General features: G+C 52.1%; 1 protein-coding gene across 1 annotated transcript in view; it reads right to left on the bottom strand.

The window, feature by feature from the left end:
• Positions 1-330: 330 nt before the first annotated feature.
• Positions 331-16832, bottom strand: part of ADAMTS3 (ADAM metallopeptidase with thrombospondin type 1 motif 3) — a 56578-nt gene continuing 40076 nt past the window's right edge. Inside the window, exons 5-22 of the mRNA XM_064711694.1 lie at positions 15331-15530; positions 13167-13250; positions 12906-13062; positions 12245-12350; positions 11731-11874; positions 11208-11340; positions 10608-10721; positions 9841-9986; positions 9300-9475; positions 8311-8444; positions 7777-7900; positions 6198-6278; positions 5330-5493; positions 5054-5219; positions 4498-4630; positions 3896-4103; positions 3683-3800; positions 331-2180 (exon numbers count right to left, since the gene is read on the bottom strand). Of these exons, the coding sequence (XP_064567764.1) occupies positions 1627-2180; positions 3683-3800; positions 3896-4103; positions 4498-4630; positions 5054-5219; positions 5330-5493; positions 6198-6278; positions 7777-7900; positions 8311-8444; positions 9300-9475; positions 9841-9986; positions 10608-10721; positions 11208-11340; positions 11731-11874; positions 12245-12350; positions 12906-13062; positions 13167-13250; positions 15331-15530 (2942 nt within the window). The 3' untranslated portion in view covers positions 331-1626. The remainder of the gene's footprint in view (positions 2181-3682; positions 3801-3895; positions 4104-4497; positions 4631-5053; positions 5220-5329; positions 5494-6197; positions 6279-7776; positions 7901-8310; positions 8445-9299; positions 9476-9840; positions 9987-10607; positions 10722-11207; positions 11341-11730; positions 11875-12244; positions 12351-12905; positions 13063-13166; positions 13251-15330; positions 15531-16832) is intronic.

The raw sequence follows: 16832 nt of genomic DNA on the forward strand, positions 1-16832 counted from the left end.
CGGCAGCGGTGTTTTGCGGGTGCCCCCGGTGTTCTGGAAGCCAGAGCGGCCGCCTGTCTGTCCCTCCTCGGGCGGCCCCACGAACGCACCGTGCGCTCCCAGCTCTGCCTTCAACATTTCCTGCCCTCCGTGCCTTGGGAGCTCAGGGAGATTCAAACAGCGGCTTTTTCCCTGCCACCGGTAAGGTGCGGCTCATCTGACAGCTGCCAGGCGAGATCTGATCCTCTCCTTCCTCTCCCTCAATTTTCCCGAACATCACACTCTCCAATGGCAAAACTTCTGTTTTTGAAAATCCCGTCAAAATATTTAATTTTTATTTCCAGTCGGGGAAGGTCCTGCCTGGGATGGAAATGGCTAAAAGAAGAGGAAACAAAAATGCCAAAACCAGACGCTGCCACATGAGTGAAAGCAGGGAAAGCCTCGGGATGTCCAAGGTTTGCTTTACTGTCACGTCTGAAGCCTCTGCTGATGGCCAGTGCCACCCTTATTTCCCCCGAGGCACCCCACAGGGCCACCAGGATATTGCCAGAATTGTATCTTTGGGGCCCCCATCCCCTCACAGCATTAAATGGCTCCATCCTGAGCACTTCTTACAGGGGAGCAGCGATTGCACATGAAACTTTAATCACCACTGAGAAACGAGAGAGACCTGTGATAAAAAACCATTTTTTAAAGAATAAGACCAACAATTTCTCCACAGCAGTTGAGCAGCTTCAATATGCATATGACACAGCATCTAATTCCATCTCCAGATTTGATCTTGGCAAAAGGAAGAGTCGCCTGCCCCCAGCATACATATTTAGTACACAAAACAATGTCAAGAAACCCACTTTTAATAAATATCTGCAGTTCTCACGCCTATAGACAAGTACTTTACAGCGCTGTGCCGGGGAGAGCCCGGCCGGCTGGGCTGGGACAAGGTGGGGGTGGACATAAATTAATTATTGCAGTCAGATGCGCCGTGGGCAGGGAGGTTTGGAGCTGATCCACGTTGGAAATACAACTATCTCTCACACCTCGAAATCCATCTTGAAACTGCTTTCAACACCAGCCCTTGGAAAGCTCATAGGGCAGAACTTGATGGCCGGCACCTGGCCCTGGAACAATACAGGAAAACAGTTGTGGGACAGCACAGAACTCTTACAACAATGCTGCTTTCCTGCATTCGCCCAACAGCTGCAGTGGTGCTCGTGCAACGACGTCTGTTCCCAGGGAGACCCGAGTGCCGAGGGTGCGTTCGGTCTGCGGCAGGCGCCTCACCGAGCGTCCATGCCTGCTCCTGCCTGCAGTGGGGCATCTCCTACCACGGGGGTGATCAGAGCCCGGAACCACAGGGCTGCTGAGGTCAGGGCTAACTTCTGTGCCCTCAGCGACTCCCACTCGCTGCCAGGAAGGTTCCTTTAGTGTTTCCTCTGCGTGTCCCAGCCGGCCAGGGAAGGAGGGGTGGGAGGAGGCCGGGAGCACCAGAAAGTGAACCAGCACTTCTTGTCCTTTGTATTTACAGGGGCGACCCGTGCCCTGCAGTGCCCTGCCCGGGGCACGCTCCGCAGAGTCCAGAGGTCGAGGAGTCGCACACGGAGTACCAAGCAGCCCCTTTCCACGGCTGTCCTGCGCAGGCCTTCCTGCTCATCGCTCCACAGGGGCGGCCCTCGGAGGCCATCGCTTACCTGCGCGCCCCTCGCCCTTCCCGGAGGTCCTGGCTGGCGCAGGAGCCCCCGCCGGCACCGGAGGCAGAGCCGCGGCCGGCGCCGGGGCACGACCGGAGCTGGGGCTGCTGCTGTTGGCGGGGGGCTGGGGCAGGAGAGCCGGCGGCCGGGAACTCTTGCCGGCCACGGGAGCTCTCCAGGGCGGAACGCCGGCACCTCGGGGCTCGGGGCTGGACGGGGGCGTGCGCCGCTCCGCCTGCTGCGCTTCCCAAGGCGGCCGGCTTGGAGAGCTGCTCCCGGGCAGGAGCTGGGCCCGGGCGGGCACCGCGGGCGTGGGCACCGCCGGGGCCCTGGGCGGGCTGCCCCGATCCAGCGCTGCGTCCCCCTCGGTGCCAGCCCCGCCGGGCGGCGGGAAGCTGCTGCTTCGCCGGCTGCACGACTCGCAGCACAGCTTGTGGTAGCCAGGGATGGAGCAGTACCGGGCCAGCACCTCCATCTGGCAGAAGATGGACTTGTCTCCCAGGCAGGGCTCATCTGTAAAACACATGTCCCGGGGATGGGAACCCACTGATGGGCACTTGGGAAACATTGACACGTGGCATTTTTAGAGGAGCGCAGACAGCAATTCCCGGTGCCAACCTCCCAGAGCTCCCACACACACTGGCTATGTCCTACCCACCCTAATGCCTTCCCTTCAAGCCTGAGAGGACATCATCCATCAGCAGCATTAAAGCCAAGGCAAGCTTCCTTCACAGAAACTAAATCTCAAGCAATAGCCCTCAGAGATGCCTTAAAATAAAAAGTTCGAGTAAGATGAAGTTTTGTTCAGATTAGGCTTGCTGTTTTTCAGGAAGCAAATGGATCTGTAGAACCGATGGAAAGCTGTAACAGTGGGTCCCATCTGAGGTGCCTTAAAGGCAGGGATTTGCATCCCTTTGCTCAGGAAAAAGAACTTCCAAAGGGTCTTCTGGAAGGTTTGAACCAAAATCAGCTTTCTGCAGGGAAAGATGTCGTCACCTGGGCTCAGGGGCCGCCTCACCATGGGCTGGAAGCACATCCAGCCGCCGCCTTCTCCGGCTTTAAAACATCCACTGGAGCCTGAGCTCAGAGTGGGTGAGAATCAGCTCAGTTCCAAGGAACTCAGTAAAATAACCCACATGGTCACCACTGGGGCTGGGGGACGAGGGCTATAAATAGCAAATCCTATGGAATATAGACATGTCCTTGTCCTGATCCTGCCGAGCTTCCTCAGAACCCTTGCTGGTTCCTGACAAACCTGGGGTAAAGGGAGCAGCTCTGCCTGGGAATACCCGTGTTCCATGAGGCACTGTGAGGCTATCCCAGCCTAAGCGTGGAATTCTGGGCTAGAGGTACAATTCCTTTTGCCTCACCATAGTGACAGTGACCCTCATTTGGTCCTGTCCTCTCATGGTTCATTTTGGAGCATCCATTTGTGCTGGTTTAGATTCCATGACTCCACCCACAGTGTGGAGATTTGGGGTTATGATTCTCCAGTTCCAGCAGGTTGACTGCTTTTCCTACCAGCTCCTGAGCAGTGTCAGGGCCACCACGAGGGAGTTAAAACCCCAATAAACCCCAAGTCCTACGGAATGAATAATCCAGGAAGAAATCCACTGTTGTCATAAAAAGCTTCAAAACCTGTTAAAAATTCTATGAAAACAATGTAACGCATTCCCAGGAACCTCATTAATGCTCTTGGTTCCACGTTTGTGTATTTTTATTCCCTCACCTGGCAGCTTGCAGAACTTACCTGAGATTTAGAGGTCAAGCAGGGTTTGTTTTGAATTGCCCTTCACCTCTGGCCCCAGCCTGTGCCAACACGATTTGGGCCCATGTGGTTGAACCTTGTGTGAGCACGTGTACAGGACAGACCGCAGCGTGGGGAGCTGTGACACCCTGACACTGCTGGGCTGAGCACGGGAGAAAAGGCTGCCCCCCGTGTGTGACCCCTGTGCCAGCACGGTGCTCGCAGGGAGGAATCCCGCCCGCCTGCAGCCATCGCAGGGTTCCCTTACCATCGCAGGGAGCGAGCTTGCAAGGCCTCACGGACTGCGGCCGCTCCCCCTCGCAGCGGTCCCCAGCGCGGCACAGCACCTGCCGGCTCTCCGTCCCCTCCCCGCACGTCACCGAGCACTGCCGGACACAGAGGGCACGGCTCAGGGCACCCTGTGGGCAGCACCCGGCACGAGTTCCCCTGTGCCCGCCGGGGCAATGCCGGCGCTGCCCACCTGGGACCAGGGCCCGGCCTTCCACGGCGCGGGGCAGGCTGCCCGGTTGCAGGGGCGCCGGCTCTCGGGGCGAGCCCCGCTGCAGAACTTGGCGGGGACCGAGCGGTTGGTGCCGTCCGCCAGGGGCTGCAGGCAGCGCACCGTGCGCAGCTGGTAGCCAGAACTCCCACACGTCTTGGTGCAGTGCTCCCACTCGTCTGCTGCCCAGCTGGGAAGGGAAATGCAGTCAGACACCGCCAACTGTTAACCTCTTTGTCCTGCTGCGGCTGCCTCATCCCTGGAGCCAGCTCATCTAGTGGAAAAATTCCTTCCCCCAATGGCAGGGGGCTGGAAAGAGATGAGCTTTAAGGTGCCTCCCAACCCCATGATTTTATATATAAAAATACACATATAAATAAATAAAATAAATACTATAAATAAAAATAAATATATATACCACAACCACCCAATCAGATTAGTACCCATGCTTACACAGGTACAAACTCCCCTCCACAGTCAGGAACTGCAGGCTGGCAAGCTGTCAGCATGCCCTCAGATTCATCCCATCCGATCTGGCCGGGACTACTCCTGTCTGAAGGAGCAATCCCTGCTCTCACACTCACAGGGGCTCTGTGCACTCCTGCAGGTTGCACATCCTGCGGATGGGCTTTGGCTTTTTGCTGCCTTCGCAGAAGCTTCGATGAACCATCTTGTTGTCGCTCTTCCTGCGGCATCCATACTTGGTGTACTGGAACCCTGGGAAACACATCAGAGGAATTGGGAGAATCAGGTCCTTGTTAGAATGTTTGGCTTAAATAGAGTTTTCTGGCCTAGTAAATGGGGTTTACAGGACAGGTATTTTGGAATTTGCATTCCCTATTATTTGCTTAAGAGCCATGGACAGACCATGAGTACAGGGAATGCTCAGGAGCATCAATGCCTGAGTTTGGGCATCCAAAGTAGCTTTGGGGTCTGAATTTAAACACCAAAAGAAGCCTTTTTCTTCCTAGGCTACAAGTGTGACACCTGGGAACAATCGCGTACTTCAGGTATTTTAAGCCTGAGCCCTAAAATAACAAACCACTGTTAAAAAAGGGAAGCCAGGAATATAAATCATTCCCTCCTCCTTGCCTTTTTTGGCAGTTTGTCCCTTGCTACAGGTGCTCATCAGCGGCTCACCTCCACCGCAGGGCTTGGAGCACTGGGACCAGCTCTTCAAGGCCCACTCGAAGGTGTCCGTGTCCTCCCGCAGCACGTTGTTGCTGTGGATGGTGGGCACCGAATCCTCGTGGATGATGTACCTGTAGGTCAGGCTGGATCGGGTGTCGTTCTCCCGGGGAATGATCTGGGAATTAGCAAACATAAACCCAACGCTGGTTCAGATTCCTCTGCTAGGTACAGACACCGAGGCCGGGCTCTGGTGGCCCCTCAGGCTGAGCTCAGCGCGTCACCCACCAGCACCACCACGGCGTCGTGCAGGGGCCCGTCCGTGTGCAGCGTCTCCGTGCTGTCCTCGATGCTGTACTCCCACTGCACGCCCAGATCGATGAAGGAGCGGGACCTGGCCTCCTCCCCTTTGCCATTCAGGATGTAGTGTCCCGTAGCCTGGTTCTTGATTGCTGGGAGGAGGGAGAGCAGAGCCTGTCGTGCCTCCCCCGGCGGCAATCGGGGTGGCACGGGGAGGGGTATTTCCATCAGATTATGAAAACAACAGCCCTTCATCACATTTTACTTTGCCCTGTGCACACAGGTTAGGGTGTCCCACATGCTAAATCCATAAGTGATGCTAAAATCTGCAAGTGAAGAGCTGAGGAATAGGAGCCCTGTGGAACTGCCGGGGTTTGGGCTTCCACAGCACACCTCAACAGCCAGGTACAGCGGGGACTGTCATGGTGACGATGACAATGCTTCAATTAGAAGCCAATGCATTAAGAGCTGGGATCACAGAATGCTTTGGATTGGAAAGGACCTTAAAGATCAGCCAGTTCCAAGACCCATTGTTCTTCCGTACAGCTTTTTGCAATGTACCATAGGAATAATTAAAAGATACTGAATTAGACTCACCCTGGAAGTTCCCACGTTCATGTGAGTTATCACAATCCTTGGTTAGTACACGTGCAAACTGGGGCCAGTTTAACATTTTGGAGAATTCAAATGAGCAGATGTTTGTCTGCTGAGCTGTAGGACTGCAGGACTAGGCCCTGACCATGCAATCTGGAAAGCCCACATTTACCCAACCCCTTCACTGGATTCTCTCATCCCTCAGATTCTCTGGCCTGAGTCCCCTGTATTTCTTCTCGAACTTGAGCAGAAAAATACTTACCAAGAAAGTGAGGAGAGGCCTCATCTTCTTGGATAAACACATGTCGAGCCCCAGGAGGGATATCAAACATCTTAAGGTACCCTTTGGCAGGTGCAGGGTCAGTGGAGGCAGCAGGGATGGAAAGAGAAAGGAACAGCCATGGTCAGGAGGGCAGGGGGCCCAGCTCTGCTTGCGGGAGAGGGCACCCAGCAGTCGTGGATAAGCAGGGTGGGACAGGCCCTCCCTGGGCTCTTCTCCTCCAGGGAGAGAAGGGACACCAGTTACAGAGGGATTTGCCACTTCCCACATGGGGTCAGTTCAGTATTTATGGCCACGCTGCTCCAAGCAGGATCTATCAACAATTCAGGCACAGAGATGTCTCCTGTGTTCCTCAGCACAAGCACAAGTCTTTCTCACTACTTTCCCAAATCAGTCCTCAGCCAGGTTGTTGGACTGGAACTTACTGACTGCCCTTTCAGATGGACATGTCTGCAGTGAAAGTAAAAAGCTGCTCCCAAATAAAAACGTTCTTAGTTTCAATGTCAATTATTTACCAGTGCAAATCACAGGTAATTAGTGTAAAATTAAGGAAGCACTGTCATTAGGAAGACTATTATCCCTTCTAGGGATCAAGAGCTCCCAAAGTTCTCTGAGTGCATGGCATTTTCATATTCCTGTTATTTTCTTTTAACAACTGCAGATTCAATTAACCAAAATCACTGGATTCTGGGACTACTGGATGTACTGGCAGTCTGTCCTGCTCCTGCAAAAATCCGAGTGAAGGAACAGAAGAGCTGGGAATAGGGAAGATCACAGGCCTGGCTGAGCAGTACCTGTGCCCAACAGCATTTCCAATCTTTTCCTCCATTGCCTTTAGAGCACAGATTTTGCCTGCTTTAGCATTACCTGTGTGTGTCTACAGGATGATAGGAACTGCCATTCCCAGGGATGCCTCTCTCCCTACAAGCCTTGCACTTACCCAGAATGTTTTGAGCCTCCTTTGCCCCAGAAAGGGAAACACTGTGAGCTCCTCTGGGTAAAGGAAAGGCTCCTCTGGTCTTCCCTTAAACAGAACACCTGGATTTAGTGTCCTGAGAGCTGAGTCTGGCCATTCCACTGACTGGGGGTCACCCAGATGCTCTTTACAAGCAAAACATGCAAATTACATCACAGACAAATGCATTTACAGCAGATTTGGACACATCTGGGCAAGACAACCAGTCCATGGAAGTCAGATAATCCAGGCAGGAGTTTGAGTTGGGTACTTGCAGAAACTGTTTTCTAGAACCTCAAATTCTTTTTGAGCACCTCTGGCTTGCATGTTTCCCTGTAGAAAGAGGTCTATTAGCCTCCTTAATGACCAGGTTACCAGGCTAGGGAAAATCTATCAGCATTCCCTGAACACCTCCATCACTTCCATATCCATCCACAATCAGGGGCCGATGGACAGCAGCTTGTCCTGAACAGGCTCAAAGATGGGCCTCATGGGATGGTGTTACACCCAAGGTTTCAACGATGATGGTTATCTCATGTGTGTGTGTCCCACAAAGCCCAGAGGCAGCAGGAGCCCCAGCCAGCTGCAGGCAGCTGCTATTCCTACCCAGCTTTTTGGGAGTGCGGGTGTAGGTCCCCTTCACGGTCCGGCAGTGGGAGTCGTCCCCGCCGCACACCCCGCACTGGTCCTCAGCCTTGCTGGAGCCAATCTCCTTGTCACAGCCCACTTTCTGCACAAAAAAGGGCAAGACTGGACATTAGGAGGGAATTCTGTCCTGTGACAGTGCTAAGGCCGTGGCACAGGTTGCTCAGGGAAGCTGTGGCTGCCCCAGCCCTAGAAGTGCTCAAGGCCAGGTTGGATGGGGCTTGGATCAACCAGGGCTAGTGGAAGGAAATGGCAGTGGGGTGGAACTGATGGGCTTTAGGTTCCCTTTCAGCCCAAACCAGTCTGGGATTCTATGATAAGGCACAATGAGGGGAAGACAAGCAGAGCATTTCCCTGGAACAGGTCTGTGCTGGTCTCTAATTTAATTTACATCTCAAGGAATCAGAGGAATACAATGCTGCAAATAGGGAATTCAGAGACCTCTGCAAAGCCTCTCTGTGCCCACGAGCTGTCCCCAGAGCAGGTGCCACTCACCACGCATTCCCCACGGACACAGATGCTGTAGGGATCCCTGTAGGAGCAGCGAGTCCCGTCGTGCACCGGCTGCTTCATGGGAGCCACATCCCCCGTTTCCCGGGACTGGCAGTACAGGTGACACCTCTTGGCAGCTGTGGAGCCAGGGAAAACAAAGGGCTGCAGGAGGACAGTGATCCAGGTGTGCTCCCAGCAGCTGTCCCACCGGCGGAGCGAGCAGTGAGAAGGGACAGGCAGGTTTGGGGGTGAGCATGGGGGCAGAGCAGGGGAATGGAACGGTTTGGGAAGGAACGCGTGCGTTGTGGGGAATCTTTGGGGGAAAATGGGCATTTTGGGGGAAAATGGGCATGGTTCCGGAAGAAACCTGGGGAGTTTGGGCAAAACTAGTGGTTTTGAGACACAATGTGGCCATGTGGGGTAAGAAGTATCCATTTTAGGGATAAACAAGCAATTTGAAGCAATAAAGGTGAATTTTAGGGTTAAAGTGGGGGCCTGGGAGGAAATGGGGGATTTTAGGGCAAGACTTGTGATTCTGAGACACAATTCGTCAAATTTGGAGCAAAAATGTCAACTTTAAGGATAAAAGGGCATGTCTGGGGGGAAAATTTGGGCTTTGGCAATAAGAAGGGCAAATTTGGGTCAGAGTAGGGAAAATGCAGGTTAAAATCAGGGATTTAGGGCAAGTCTGCTATTTTTTACATATAATGTGCTGATTTAGGGTCAAAACTGCCAATTTTACGGATAAATAAGAGAGAAATTGATTGTTTGGGGCTAAAATGCAAAAACTTGAGTCAGAGCAGGGAATTTGGTATTTAAGTCTGGATTTAAGGCAAAACTATTGATTTTCAGCCATAACAGACAGACGGATGGGGAGGGAACCAACTCATTTGCTTTTCTGGGAGTTGTGGGCCTGCCCCAGAGATATCCAGGCCAAGGGGAACGGCTTCAAACCCTTTCAAGAGTCACTAAAGGCCCAGAGCAGGACGCACGGTCGGGGTGCTCGTAGGGCAGCCAGTGGTGTCGGCTGCCCTGGAACTCGAAGTGGGAATTGCGCTGCTGGCACTGCTGTGCCCTGAAGTCCTCAAAGTGCTTCGGACACTCCTCGGTGCTGCACAGCTGGAACTCAAAATTCACCCCGGCACAATCGTCACCTCCATTGATGGGCCTGGGAGAAGAAAATATTCCAGAGATTTTCATCAGGGAGAAGCAGAAATTGTTCCCTCTGAGGGTGCTGAGGGCCTGGCACAGGCTGCCCCATCCCTGGAAGTGACCAAGTCCAAGCTGGTCAGGGCTTGGAGCAACCTGGCACAGCACAAGGTGTCCCTGCCCATGGCAGGAGGAGGAATGGAATGGGCTTTAAGGTCCCTTCCAGGCCAGCCCAGTCTGGGATTCTGTAATTCTATGGAATTCTTGGATTCTCCACAAATGATCCCATTTCGAGGGGCTTGAACAGAATGTCCACCCGAAACCCAAATGCCACCCAAGTGGCCCCTCTGAGGACGCCCAGGTGGGTGCAGCTCCCACACCTACATTGGGTTGTTGCACTGGCGCGTGCGGAAGCGAACCCCAGTTCCACAGGTCCGTGAGCAGGAGCCAAACTTGGTCCAGGCTCCCCAGTGTCCATCCTGCTTCAGCTGGTTGGTGTTCTTCCACATGCAGTGACCCTTGTAGCACCACTGAGGGAATTGGGGCAGCAAACAGGTGAGAACGGACACAATCCCCAAATCAAATGTATAAGCACTGGACAGCAATATTTTGCTGCTGCCTGGGGCACATTCAGATTGTACAAGTGGCTCTCCTGTATTTCATAATAAAGGGAATTTGCTACAAAACCCCAGGTATCTGAGTATAATTTCATAATTGAAAATGGACTGGCAGCAGAACACCAACTAATAGGGATATTAAAGGGAAAAATCAGGCACTAATCCTCAGTCTACACAAACATTTGCCACAGGGTGTCTGGACAGTGAGTTCTGAGCAGCCATCCCACAGTAACAGCATCATCTGCTTCCCCGAATTCCTAAAGGCACTTGATGGAAACTTTGCAGATGAGACCAGAAAACCTAACAAAGAGGCCACAAAACAGGCTGCACCTCAGCTGGAATCTCTATGTCCAAAATGTGCAAGAGCAAACCTTGCACAGCTCCCAGAACATCCCAGTGGGAAAGCACAGCTTTCCCCACGGTCTCGCTTCACCCCAGGAATGCCAGGCAATTCCCCGCTCCCCTCTGTGCCCTTCAGCCCAAATGGAGGAAACTGTTGGTTTCTCCCCAAGACAAGCAGAGTGCCAGACTCACTTTTCCTGGGGCACACTCGGTGCCATCGAGGGGAGGCCCTTTCTTGGTCTTGCAGAAGTAGGGGTTATCAGGGTGGCTGCACCACAGCTGCTTGCACGGATCGAAGGTTCGGAACTGAAAAACACAGAGAGACCAAATGCAGAACATGAGATGGCTTGTACTTTTTGGATAATAGTCTTGTATTTTGTTTATAATTTATTTGTATCTGTTATTTTATTTATACTTTTTGGATAAGGATCCAACCCACTCATTCCATCTCATACACCCCAATGGGCCTGGCATCTTCAGGGCAGTGATTATTCCTTGCATCCCCCAGCCCTGCGCTAGTGAAAAGAGGAAAGAAGACACCCAGAAGTGGGACAAAAGGAAGATTTTTGGTTTTCCTCTTCTTTCTTGGAATTGCTCTCACCAGTGTGTGCCACATGGACCATGCTGCCACTCATTTTCCCATTACTCCGCAGGACCCAGAGGACTGAGTTTCCCCCATAAATATCCCTCTGCTCTTTACAGATCTCTAAATTCTGCATTAACTTCTCTCCAACGATGATGGCACTGCAGCTCTCCCACCAGGCCCCACGCCCTCGCCGTGTCTGGACGTACAGCTGTGCACATCCTGTAGCCCACACCAAAGTCGAAGCGGCACTGCTCATCCATGGAATAGTTGATGCCTGGCAGCTCAGGAAGCTTGGGCCAGTCATGCTCAAAGGGGTCGTCGAGAAGACAGTCATAAGAGCTACGGAAAAAGACACAGAAAAAAATACTGTGAGAAGATGTATACTCTTAATTCCTGCCCTATCCCTGGAACTGTCCAAGGCCAGGCTGGTGGCGCCTGCTTGGAGCAGCCTGGTCTAGTGGAAGGGGTTCTTGCTCATGGCAGGGGCTTTGGAATGAGATGAGATTTAAGGTCCCTTCCAACCCAAACAGATCTGGGATTCTGTGACAATCTGAGGCCTATTCCAAATCCCACTGGAGTTAGAGGGGTCTTTCCACAAACTTTTCACATGGCTATGGACCGTGTGAGGACACAGACTTCATGGGTCAGAGCTCTTCTAACAGAACTTTGAAGGGAAAGAGGGTCTGAAAAGTGAGGGATGAGAGCCTGGCTGCGCCAGGGAGGCCTTACTGGATGTATCTCCTGAGCTCCTGGCCGCTGCAGCGGGACCAGTGGTAGCGGTGGAAGGCGGCCTGCACCAAGGGGGCCATGACACTGCCCATCGCCGTCTCGTCCCCACATCTGTTCCCTTGCCCGTCGTGCTCCATGCCCAGCCTGCAACAAAGAACTCCCCTCAGAGCTACTGCAAAAACAACTGTAAGGAAACAGCTCTGGAACAGGTACCAAATCTGACCCACCCCCAGCACAGCCAGTTGAGGTGAAGGCAGTGAAGGACACTCCTGTCACCACTGCCTGGACCTCCCAGGTCCCTTCCTGACCTTTCCCTCACCCCAGAGAAAACAAGTTCACCCTTCATTCCTTCCCTCACTTGTCTCTCCCTCTCTTCAACCACTACTGCATTCCTAGGGGGTTGGAAATAAAATCAGGAGAGGTTCCACAGAGCCATCAAATCCAACACCCTTGGAGCAAGCAGGAAGTGCAGCACAGCATTTTGGTGTGACCTGATGGTAAAAGTGGTACTTACACGTGCCCAGTCTCATGAGCAACAACAAAGGCTGATGAAAACCCGTCCTCGTGGTTGAGGGTGCAGCTCCGGACCGGGTGGCACATGCCCGTCACAGGAGCATACCCTACAGAGAGACATCAGGGCTGAGTCTTGTGCTCAGCACTTGGATTTTAAATGAGAACCCCCAGAAAACTTCCTCAGGAAAAGCTAACATTGCTCTAAGGCCAGGGCAGCTCCTCATCCTGACCGCTGCCTGCTCTGACACATGCCAAACTTTGCGAGTTCCTGCCCACTATCATTAGTTCCCTGAGGCCAAAGGATGGATGCAGGCCTCAGAGTGGCTGGGATGTCAATATATGGAAATCTGGGATGAAAGATGCAATAAAATAAAGGGAGTGGAATGCCACGTGCGTTGAGGTTCCCAGTGATCCCTGCACATACAGGAGTTTGAAGAGAGCTAAGAAGAATTTATTTATTTACAACTCTCAAGAAAGAAAATCAATCTGTGGTTGGATATAAATGGCAAGGATTCATGGCAAGGTCTCCTTGCTTTTGAAACCACTTGCAGAATGAACAAGGCAGGGAGCTCACAATGCAATTCCCAATTTTTCCTCTTTTCTGGCAGATGCCAGCCAAGAAACACCGAGCCCAGAGCTCTGCTCTGGGTCAGCTGCATTACCTTGCATACCAGCGGGCCCAAAATCTTGCCTGGTTAAGAAGATGGCATGGTCGTGGTGCTCGGCGTGGCTGGGGTCCGGCTTCTGCTGCTGATAGGCCCAGCGGCACACGTTCTCCAGGCTGCGCGAGGGGTTCCCCCTTTCGATCAGGCTGATGGACTGAGAGAGCCACACCTTACACCCCGCTGCTCCCAGGGCCAGCCTGCTCAGCAGGGTCTGCATTTTCTGCCCGGGGCAGGAGGGGGGAGAAGCGGCTCGCTCACCTTGGCGTACCCCAACATGATCATTCGGACCAGCACGACGTTGATGTGAACGCCCAGGGACTCGTCGTGGTAAATTTCATTCACCTGAGGGAAAAAAGGGGAAATATTAAAAAGGAAGAAAAACCCACTGATGATACCAAGGGAACTTCCAAGGCCACGGAGATGTTTTTTCAAGTGCCTGTACCACTACAGTCCTCAGAAGAGGATTCAAGTCTCAGATCATTTGCTCAGCGGAAAGCGTAGATTCACTTCCTGTCATCACATACCCCCTCTTCACATGGAACTTTGGGAAGCACATGTCAGGCCTCCTCTCATGTTTCATGGATCAGAGCTCAAAGAAAAGGGGATTGGGGAAAAGACTTCAAGTACAATCACAGAATCCCAGACTGGTTTGGGCTGGAAGGCATCTTAAAGCTCATCTCATTCCACCCCTCTGCCATGGCCAGGAACCCCTTCCACTAGACCAGGTTGCTCCAAGCTTTGTCCAACCTGGCCTGGAGCACTTCCAGTGCTTCTTGTTTTGAAGAGTATTTTTTTAGGAGCAACTTATACTGCTGCCCTACTTTTTCGAGATCTGTTAGAAATCTGTGGTCACTTCTGTACTAAAAAGAGACTTTGTGGAAGGGAAGTTAGAAAAACAGAATTATGCAGATGGGCCAGAAGTTGTCCTTCTTGAGGCCCTTCCCTGTGTCTGGGAAGGTGAGAAATGTCCTGGCACCAGAGTGTGAAACATCTGCAGGTCCTCAATGAAGCTCCTCATTCCCCTAAAAACAAAATAAATATTATATTATGGGCAACTGGTGAGAAATAAACACCCCTGTTCAGAGGTTCATGGGTTTGAGCAGGAGTTAGAGGGTTGTTTTATTTTTCAGTCAGGCTAAACAGAACTTCCCCTCAGGGAAAAAGGTCACTGGGACCTGTCCAGACTGTGGGCCCCGGCACGAGGATTTCAGCCCGTGGTTTAAACCTGAAATCCCTGAGGCTGAGAGCAGAGTCAGCAGGGCAGTGGGACAGAGAATGAGCACAGAGCTCAGGTGGCCTGTCCTGTGAAGCAATCATCCTAAAGGTCAGGTATTCCTCTCTTATTTTCTCCTCATTAATGAAAGAGCATTGCTCCCACAAAGAGCTGGGCCAGCATAAGTGTTCACAACTTCCCTTGTGCCAGTAGACAACAGGGGAGCTTTCTAGACACTGGAATGACTTCCCTTGAGATGAAAAGGACCCTGGAGTTGACCTTAAATTTCAAGTCTCCAAGATTTCCCCATAGCCCCCATTTTATCCCCTTCTCTGGATGGCTCTGGGCAGGAGGGTGGCAGCTCGCTCTGCCTTCGGCCCCAGCAGATGGAGCCGCAGGCATGTGAGAAACCTGGAAGTGGTCTGGGCCATAGATCAGCCCTGCTGCTCACTGAAAAGGTTTCAAAACCATAAGGACAATATTCTGCAGTAATGTGTAATGGAGATTTAATGCTGATGTTCCACGGTGTATGTGGGAAAAAAGGAGATGATTCTCTCAGTGACGTTCTGGAAAACATCATATTGGTTGGGTTAAATTTCATACAGGAATCATTTTTTTCCTCCTAGATTCTAAGTTCTCAAATTTAGAAGCTCTGAAAACCCAAGGAATAATTTTTAAATTATTCCAGGAATAAAAGAGTGTAAAATAGATAACAATCATTCCTACAGCCATAAAATCATTATTAATGGGAATAATTGTGGGAATAATTAGTCCCTCATCCTCATCCTTAAGAGACTGTTTTCATTTCCTGTACAACCTTATGCTGCCACAGTATCTAAGACAGATCTACTGGTATTACCAGAAGGTCTACTCTGTCAGAGAGCCATTGAGGGTTTAGAACTCCTTTTCCTCTAGATATTTATGCTTTAATCAGTTTTTCTCCAGAACTGTGTTGTGACAGAAGCTCAGAATTACTAGAAATGGATTAAGTTTACTTTTTCCCCCTTACTATTGTTCAACTATTTCCTCATTATTGGAAATACCCTCGGAATGTGCCCTAGGAAGGAAACTACTGCGAAAAAGATGAATTAAAGGAACATCTGTAAACCAGAAAACCTTCTCCAGCAGCAGTCAGAACGATACCATTGCTGTTTTCCCCAAACCTGGCACTCCGACAAGAGCTCCCACCAGCTCCCAAAGGATACTCACGATGTTCATGAGGGTCAGGAGGTAGTTCTGGACGTGCTCCTTGCCGTGGAATCGGACCACAGAGTCGTCCACGCCCAGCAGCACCTCGATGTTGTGGTCGCTGTCCCCGGCGTGGCGGCGGCGCCGCAGGCTCTCGTTCAGCTGCCGCTCCACGCGGCCGCGCAGGGAGCTCAGCGCCCCGAGGCCGGCCAGGAGGGGCTCTGCAAGGACACGCTGCCATCAGTGAGCCGCACTCCTGCCCCATCCCTGCAAGCGCTCAAGAAGGGCTGCACGGGGCTTGCAGGAACCTGCTCTAGCGGAAGCGTCCCTGCCCCTGGCAGGGGGTTGGAAACGGGTGGTCTTTAAGGTCTCTTCCAACCCAACCCATTCTGTGATTTCACTAGATGGCCAATGGAATTCCAGCTCCATTTTGGAAAGCATCCTCCCACAAACCATCCTCGCCTGCAGAGTCACCACTTCTCTGGATAAGATACATCAGGAACCCTGAAAATTTATTCTTGTGGTGTAGAGCTGGGAGAAATCACCAGAAAGCCAAGTGAAAAATTCATTCAACCACATGGATCAGTAAATGTCCATGGTTCTTATTCCACACACAAAATCCAAAGCTGTTACTTCCACTTAGGACAGTAAAACAAAACATTGCCAGGGATTTTTGACAGGTAAAACGGCACAGCTGCAGGATACTTGGCTCCTCCCAAATCCATACCAGTACTCCAGCAATCTCTGAGCAATGAACATCAGTGAGGAACATCTTGTGGTGCACAGTGAGCTGTGTGCTATGGTTGCTGTGTCCCTGTGGCAGTCAGGAGCACCCCTGTTCCCCCACTCTTCCCAAAAACATACAGGGAGCTCCCTGCCCCACAGACCCAGCTAGAGCAATGCAGTGGATGGAGAGGAGAGAACACTCCTGCTTTGCACTCATGATGTACCGGGGCACTTTCCCCTACAACAGCAAACTTCCAGCCCTTCCTCTGGCTGGAATTCATGAATGCCGCGGCTGCAAGTCCACAAACCAGCCCTTCCTGTGTCTTCAGGCACTCTCAAGTACGCCAACCCCAGGGCAGCACAACAGTGGGAAAATCATACACCCACTCCAATTCCAAAAACCGCTCCAGCTGGCACAGCTGCCAAGCACAGCATCCAAGGGAAACCCAGCTGGAACACTGTCACATTGTGGTGCCCACGGTGCCAACTTCCCATAGCTTGCAGTGCCCAGCCCACGGAACACTGTGTCATGGGAGGGGTTTATCTGTTCTGCAGTCCATTTTCCATAATGCAGCCCTTCAGAGCACGCAGCCAGGCTCAATCCCAGCTTACAGGAACTGCCCACTTAACAGAACATGTGGGATCCAAGTCCATAGCGCCCAACTGCCCCCCCAGCACTGCAAGGCCACCACTAAACCATGTCCCCAAGTGCCACATCTACGCAGCTTTTCATTCCCTCTAGGGATGGAAAACCCATTGCTGCCCTGGGCAGCCTATGTCAGGGCCAGACAACCCTT

This window comes from Zonotrichia leucophrys, chromosome 4, assembly GCF_028769735.1.
Source record: "Zonotrichia leucophrys gambelii isolate GWCS_2022_RI chromosome 4, RI_Zleu_2.0, whole genome shotgun sequence".
In the NCBI taxonomy this organism is placed as follows: Eukaryota; Metazoa; Chordata; class Aves; order Passeriformes; family Passerellidae; genus Zonotrichia; species Zonotrichia leucophrys.